At 34.2% G+C, this 8584-nt stretch overlaps 1 protein-coding gene across 1 annotated transcript; it reads left to right on the plus strand.

Moving 5' to 3' along the window:
* Positions 1–252: 252 nt before the first annotated feature.
* On the plus strand, positions 253–2163 carry LOC123663840. Its single transcript, XM_045598473.1, has 3 exons — positions 253–294; positions 568–750; positions 1992–2163. Exons 1-3 carry the CDS (start codon positions 277–279, stop codon positions 2142–2144), a joined length of 354 nt encoding a protein of 117 aa, XP_045454429.1. The 5' UTR covers positions 253–276; the 3' UTR covers positions 2145–2163.
* Positions 2164–8584: the final 6421 nt, after the last annotated feature.

Here is an 8584-nt window from a genome sequence, read left to right on the forward strand (position 1 = left end):
ATATATAAAGCTGGATGATAAGTCTTTTAAGATGCATTTAAAAATATCCCTTTATTAAAATACTGTCGGTTTTATTTAAATAATGTGACATAGTAATCAAATCTGGATAGTTATTAAACAACGTGATTGTTTCAGAGAACCGCAATAAACGTTGAACGACCTAAATTGTTATACGTAAATTCTTCATACTTTAAAAACGTTTATATGTCGGCGAAGAAGTATAATCGAACTAATCCACTTCATTATTTTACATTAAGAGGTGAACTTATTCGTATTATGGACAATACGTTTTCAGTGAGTTATCTTATATATAAAATTCTCGTGACACAATATTAGTTAAAATACTCCTCCGAAACAGCTGGACCGATTTTTATGAAATTTTATGTGCATATGGGTAGGTTTGAGAATCAGCAAAACTATTTTTCATACCCCTAAGTTATAAGGAGGGGGGGATTAAAGGGATTATATATGGACAAAAAAGGGTAGATTACAAACATGTTAATCTTAAAAATTTTAATCACTCATCGTTACTAACCACTCATCGTTACTAATAATAATTTTTTTCAGGTTAGTTTTTATCTTTATCAGCTTTTGTCGAACGAGTACAAACGAAGTTTTGTTGAATTTCACATAAACATATGCGACTTATTTTTCAAAGACAAAATTATTGGGAAAATGGTAAATGAAGCGTATTACCGAACCCCTGAGTCTCAGCGTCCTATGAAAATCTTAGACTGCCCAGTGCTACCGGTTGGTATTTTGAAATATTTCCTTACATTATGTTAGTGGCTATATACATGTACATGTACATAACTGAGATAGGGCACCGCATGAAATATCCTGCTTGAAATCTGGACCAGCCCAACTGGGTAAGTACCTCGACCATACAGAAGCTCAAAACTAAATAATACCCCCTTTAAGCAGTTTTGTGTACCTATAGTGAGTAAGGTGACCAGAACTCGTGATGATCAGATCAGATCGTGGGTTTGGTGGTAAGGTCAGCAACGTGCTTTCGATGCTTCTGGTGTAGCAGGCGTTTATAAGCTAAGGTAATCGCTTACCATCAGGTGCACCGTAAGCTTTTTTGTTGAGCTAGTTGTCAATCATTATGTTTCCAAAACTGATCTTAAGTTAAGAATAACAAACTAACAATATATCGAGCTATAAGTGAAACTATATTGTCCTTTTAGTACTATAAGGTTACATGTCAACATCCAATTCTAGTACAGCTAGCTACAAAAAGATATTTGTAAATTGTATAATAATTGTAATTATTTTTATTATTTATAGTTTTATATTTTATAATACCACACAAACTAATACAAGTCTACTTCGAATAACAAATGTGCTACGAAACATCATAGAATTCGTTATTATAACGAATTCTATGATGTTTCCTAGCTTAAATTAATTTTCACAACATGTTTTGACTTGTACAGACACAGCTCCACACATTTGAGTCTTAATTAGTAATAAGGCATCCTATGCAAAAGTTTTTATTCCTAACTAAAATCTTGATTAGTGAATTTAAACAAATTAGCATTTATGCCTATTAAGTTTTTATGAAAAAATAAATACGACTTACGTATGACTCAGTCTGTAGCACCCCACAGCTGGACATAGGCCTATTTCTCTGTGTAGAAGATGGATCGGAGCTTAATTCACCAGGCTGGACTACTATGGATTGTTGGAGATATTTGGTAGGATCGCTATTAGATGTATATGATAACTGGGACCGACAGCAGAACGTGCTCTCCGAGGCACTGTGGGGAGACGCACAAAAACAGAAATCCAAACCGGAAAATAAATATTTGTATAAATACAAATATCCATCCCGAGCGTGCATGTACCAGTAAATCGTCGATGTTTACCCGCCTACACGGCACATGCACCTCTAAACCAGAGCAGTTGATAAGATTACGTAGCTTAGCTGTTATCATTAAAATGTTTTCGTGGATTCACTCATTTACACCTTATAAAAAAAATTTCAGGGTTATTATGTATTCAACGACATGAAAATAGGTTTTATCGACATCCCAGAGAGTTTTCCTTTTCCGGAAGGAAGAGTTTTTGGCAATATAACACATGAAGGGCGAGTGGTGGGAAGTGGTCAATTGGACTTTGTTATGAAAATAATTAATTAAAACTCGGTATTCTTATAATTATTTTTGTATTTGTATCATCCCTATATTCCTATGCCGGTGTAGGCTGCACGAGGCTTGTGGAGAACCGGTATGTTCGGTGCGAACTTGAGGAGGCAGTTAGGTACAAAGAGAACAGTTAGTAAGCGTCAGCTACGTTATTATATTACTTGTTTTTTAAAATTCGTACTTTTTTAATACTCTTTTATTAATTTTAGGGACATTTTTCCTACATGAAAAGAAATTTACATTTCACAAACAGCATAAACTACATTTGCTGTATGTATTCATATAAAATTTTCTAAAACAATTAACTTCACGTCTTCGCCTGCACCGGTAACCGAGTGCTGGTGTATTTTTTGACGTGATAAAGTTATATAAATCGATCTACGCCGGTCGCATGCACGAAAAAAGATGACTCGTTGTCCCGTTACGCTCAATGCCCCGTTGTCAATGTCTCTCTTCCGCTCGATTGGCCTATGCGTCCGTAGAGATGTTTTGTTATGACGTTGTCACGTTAAACTACCATCGGTAAACCAACTTTACAGACAACCATCTTTTTTATTCAGTATCGCGATACAAAATGGTCGCTGTTCACGTCAGTTCATATACAATGGTTTATATTTAACGATTAATTTACAGACATACAGCTTTGAAAACATGCAAAATATAGAAATTTTCAGGTCAAAACTACTATGTAGCTTGCAAAAAAACAAAGTTCATAAAGAAGATTTGGATATCGAAAGTTACGCAAACATTCTTAACGTTAAACGTAATATAACATTACTATATATTACTATATATATATGTCCGTTTTTTATTTTCTTTTTGATGATAATTACTACTAAAACATTCAGAATACTCCTTTAGTAAATCATAACATATTCATATTTTTAAAAGCATACAAACATCTCGTTGTTCGCCTTATCTTGTAATGTAACACATCGTTAATCTGAGATGGATGTGACATTTCATTACCTACATCACAATATATTGGACATTCTTCCGTCCCTAGCCCTATGGGATATATCTGAAAATGACGATAACTTCCGTCGCTATTTTGAATCGTATTACTTTGCAATAAGATCTATACATTAGAATATATAAATTGGTATGTAATAGTAATTAATAGTGTCTGTCTTATTGCTTCACGCCTAAGATTTTATTGTTTCTTGTTCTGTTTATTGTTGGTTTAGATATTGTCTTAAGTATAAATATATCCAAATTGAAAACTCTGACTAGTGTAATTGGAACCTCAAAATAAAGGTGTTCCGTTATGGTACATATGTTATAGTTTATTTTTCCTTGTTCGTTAATTTAACCCTAGATAACTAAATGATGTTCAGAATTACGTTGTAACTAAACATTCGTCGTGCGGACTACGCAATAAAAAAAGCCAAATTTAGCAAGAGCTTTTTTGATAATCAAAACTTTATTGTTGCATAAAACTTTGTTATTGTAATAACTAAATGACATCAAAACTTTTAATAATATTTATCTGCATAGCTACTACACACCTCAATGTTATGTGTTTTGTCGTTCTTGGAGCCTTTCATGGATAGTGGTAACAGTTCTTCACACGTTCGACGAACGAGGTTCGATGAACGTTCTGTATTAGTTTAAACAATTTCAATGGCTTGAATTGTGACCTTGATACCGAAACTCATATCCATCCAAGTTCAATAAATTGGCTCCTTATCTTTAATAATGTTGCACACATGTATGGCATAAGGATAAGTCATAGATATGTTTAAAATATTAGAGGAAATATATAGCAATCATAGTTTAGTTTTACGGTTAGTACTAATGTTTGAAAACGCTTGATCCAAAATGGTGACTGCGCCCTGAATAATTTATTTATTATTTATTCATTAATACTTTATTAACTCATAACAACACACAACACACTTACAACTCTGCTGCTTACAACTCTGCGTTTTCCTGAAGATTGTCCTATTGTCTGTCTGACACTGTCTTAATCGTCTGCAATAGATGGACTAAGGCCAATGATGATGATGAATACTTTATTGTACACCACAACTACATTTTTAACGATAAACACATTTAAAGACAGTTATAGACTGTGAAGTACAATTTGGAACTTGTGGCTATTTAGCCATTTCTTATAGACAATATAATGTTGTTCAATAATGTTGTAAAAATTTACTATTTCTGGTGTTTCTGTACTTTAGTTGATGTTAGATTTCATACGTACATTATTCTCTGTGTCTGATATTGGGCTATTATTATTACCATGATCCTAATCATCCCTTGCAGCGGGATGTTATAGGCTGAAGTAATTAAAAAAAAGTATATGCGTGCAATTTACCCACGGCAGAAATAAAACTTCTGAAAAGTAGCCTATAGATTTTTTTGACTTGAAAAAATCCTTATAAATAAATAAATGAAAATAAAAATAATAAATAAATAAATAAATAAGAAAATTAAATGCTGTATAATGCATTCAATATCATTCTCTCGCCGACTTAATCCTATACATTTACTTGCTGACTCGGCAAACGTTGTCTTGCCGCTAAACACTATTTAAAAATAGAGGTTGATGGTAAAAGGGTGAAAATTTAGGGTTCTATGTATTTTTCAACGACAATTCATAATAAAATAAAACATAAATAATTTATCTAAAAATTAAAAAAAAATATTTAGGGGTGGACTACCCTTAACATTTAGGGGGATGAACAATAGGTGTTGTTCGATCCTCAGACCTACCCAATGTGCACACAAAATTTCATGAGAATCGGTCAAGCCGTTTCGGAGGAGTTTAACTTCAAACACCGCGACACGAGAATTTTATATATTAGAAGATATGTTTGCTTCTTTATCATGATGCAAAGATTCTAAAAAAGTTTCACTTCAAAAATCTTTAATGACAGTGCTTCTATAACCCTTAAGGAGAATATTAAGTACCGTCCTAGATAGGTATGTACTTACTAGAAAATACCTATACGAGTATATGCAGCTTCTCGTGACACAACTGCAGATTTTAGCAAAATTAAATAGATGGGATTAAATCTCTATACTATTAGAGATTATAGGATATCGCTTAAGATATTTGTATAGATCAAAAACTAAGTCAGTTAGGTAGGCGATTACTTATACATGCGTTTATTGTCTCAGAGATGGGGTTTCTCAGGGTCGTTTAACAAACCCCACACTGTTTAATGTCTACATAAATCAGTTAGTCGAGGAACTTCCGATATTTAAATTCATAATAATAACACGTTTAATAATTATAATGTAAGGTACGTCAACGATATAATTCTACTGAGCTTTAAATTAGCGACCTCAAAAGGTTTTTTTTTATATCACTAGGATGGCAAACAGGCGTACGGCTCACCTGGTGGTAAGAGATTACCGTAGCTTATAGACGCCTGCAACACCAGAAGCATCGCAAGCACGATGCCGACCCAATCCCTACCCCTAGGAGCTCTAGTCACCTTACTCACCAAAAGGAACACAATACTCTTGAAAACAGTATTATTTAGCTGTGACCTTCTGTAAGGTCTAGTACTACCCTAGTCAGGCTGCTCCATATTTTGAGCAGGAAATTTCTGCAGTGCCCTACCTCAGTTAAACTAAACGGTAATTAATTACAACCCTGGAAACTAATTTATGGGGTTGGGGGGAAAGAGGGGGGTTTTTTTTTTCACCCCTCCGGCAGACTATTTTCGTGTAAACCCCGTTATTACAAAGATATCGTGGTTAATGTTTTAAGGTTAAATTATGGGGTTAAGGGAGAAAAGGGGGGTTGGGAGGGGTAGGAAGGGTGGGTTTCTACCCCCCCTTACCCCCCCTGACAACTATTATCGTGTAAACCCCATGGTTACGAAAATATTGTGGTTAAAGTTTTGAGGTTACAATACCTTAGATTTGATTATTACAATACCTTAGAGCTCCGTGTCTGACTCTAGCTTAATTCCAGTGCTGCGGGAAATGCACTCATGCTCCATTCCACGACTTTCACACGTTATTTTCAAAAAAATGTACGTAAAAACGATCTCTATTGCAAAATCAAAATACGAACTGATCTTTAACGACTGACAAATAGAAACTTTCAAACAAAATAACGCGTCACTTAGCATTACTTTTAGAAACAATTTAAACACAAAATCATTATTCTTATCTAAATAACTGTACATAAAATAAAAACAGTAACAATTATTAAAAATACGATACGAACTGACGTTTAACGACATAGACAACATAAACAGTTCTAAAACAGACTATTAAACAAAATGATTGTAGTGTATTTTATTTTAATTTCATGTCATACTTTCTATCTAACTTAAGAAGTACGTTTAACGACAGTTTCGTTTAACAAAAAAAAAAAAATAAAATAACCCTAACCTATCTAACTTAAGAAGTACGTTTAACGACAGTTTCGTTTAACAAAAAAAAAAAAAAAAAAAAATAACCCTAACCTATCTAACTTAAGAAGTACGTTTAACGACAGTTTCGTTTAACAAAAAAAAAAAAAAAAAAATAACCCTAACCTATCTAACTTAAGAAGTACAACGTTTAACGACGTGGGGGGAAGGGGGGAGAGGATGGGGAACGCTACCCCTGGTACCACTGTCACACCTCAGAACCCCATGGTTATGGAGATATCCATGGTTAAAGTTTTCAGGCTAGAAGAAGAATTTCAAAAGTTAGAGGAACGCTTGGCTCCGGCGCTGCGGGAAGTGCAGCCCTTCCGCCCTTGCGTGCGAAAGCACGCTCACTCATGCTCCGTTCCGCAGCGGAGGCTGGTCGCCTTCGGCGACCAGCCTCAGCCGCTCCTCTACGCATTCGTTCGCGCGCTTTCGCACGGCGGACGAGGGCTGCCCTCCCTCCGCGCCTTATTATTTAATTATTCTGCCACTTAGGAATTGTAAGACTACTCCCTGGTACAGCCGTGGAACAAGAGCGAGGGACTCCGCGTCCCATTAGGTGAGGGCAGCAGCTGTGTAGTCCTTGGAGTAAACGAAAGAGTATTCTGCGTGACGTGGACACTCCAGGCTCGTATTGTCAATGCAGAGTCACTGGAATTTACAACCTCCGCCTTAATCCACTATCCATATACCCATCTGGAGGCTCTTCCAAGATGTCCCTAGAGGAGCGTCCGACACCTACCGTGGTAGCGGATTTGTCATGTTAGGGCGACAGAACTTAAATTACAATTAAAAAAAAATAAGACCATTACAACAAACATCACTTATTAATCAAATAATTAACGTTTTTCATTGCAATGCAAAGTATTTTTTTATACTAAGGTATGAAAGTTGAAGGTAGGCAAAAATATATATAGTTATATTAACTGTTTAAATTATGAAATATTAAGCAAAATAATTTAAAGGATAGCTTTATAATTATTATTTAAAACTTAAACAAGCTGTACAGAATCGCTAAACAAAGCATCCACAAAAAGTTTTAAAGCGAATAGTTAGGTGTGCTATTAAAACTTACCCTAAGATGGGGATTTCTCCAATGTATTTCCAACTGATTATTATTATGATTATATTCAGGATCTAGTTAATATTATTAACGTGTTTACGATAGAAATAAATCAATATTATAGTAAATGGCGGCTCGCAGTCAGATAAAATCAAAATTGAGTACGTAGTAGCAATAGCCTCGCATTCTAAATTCCGGCCGCTCAAAGAATGCGTTTCTGACACCTGTCAAATCGTCATGACTAGTGATGTACAATAAATGATATTAATAATATTTAGTAACGTTATTTATTGCATGCATTATGCATATTCAATTTAATTTATCTGTTGTTATTTTTATAGTAATTATATTTCAATAATATATTCAAGAAATATTTACAATGTAAATTAATTTTTAATGAATCAATTAATTGAATTAAATCGTAGTTGCTGAATGTAACGAAGGGAAAAATGCTTTAAATACATAGTTTTAAGCCTTTAACAATGAAGACTATGTCAAGCAATTTAAACTTCCAACACGCTTGGAGAGTCGCTGTCATCTTCACTAACGTTGATAATCAAATTATTGTCAATCATAGTATCTATACGGATATCGCGGTCGAAGTCTTCAAATATAATCTTTGTTATATTTCAGTTTTTTCAACCACCTCCATCTAGTCATCTCTTGTGACTTTTTCGCATGCTTCTTTAAAAGCATCTTCATCTTTTTCTAAATCAAAGTAGTAAGTAATTTTAATTTCAATGTTTTTTTTTTAAATTCATCTGATAAATATTATGACACTAATTTTCTTAAGTTTTGTATGGGCGTACCAGCTTTATTATATTATTACCTTATTAAATACTATGTACATTATATGTTATAAAATTATAACGTTTTATTTTATATTACACCAACAAATTATATTAAGACTAGCTGTGCCCGCGGCTTCGCCCACGTTGAAATTAGTGTGTCACAAAGTTTTCCCGGCAAACTTCCAGTGAAACTCTCATCAA

The sequence above is a fragment of the Melitaea cinxia genome, chromosome 21, assembly GCF_905220565.1.
Source record: "Melitaea cinxia chromosome 21, ilMelCinx1.1, whole genome shotgun sequence".
In the NCBI taxonomy this organism is placed as follows: Eukaryota; Metazoa; Arthropoda; class Insecta; order Lepidoptera; family Nymphalidae; genus Melitaea; species Melitaea cinxia.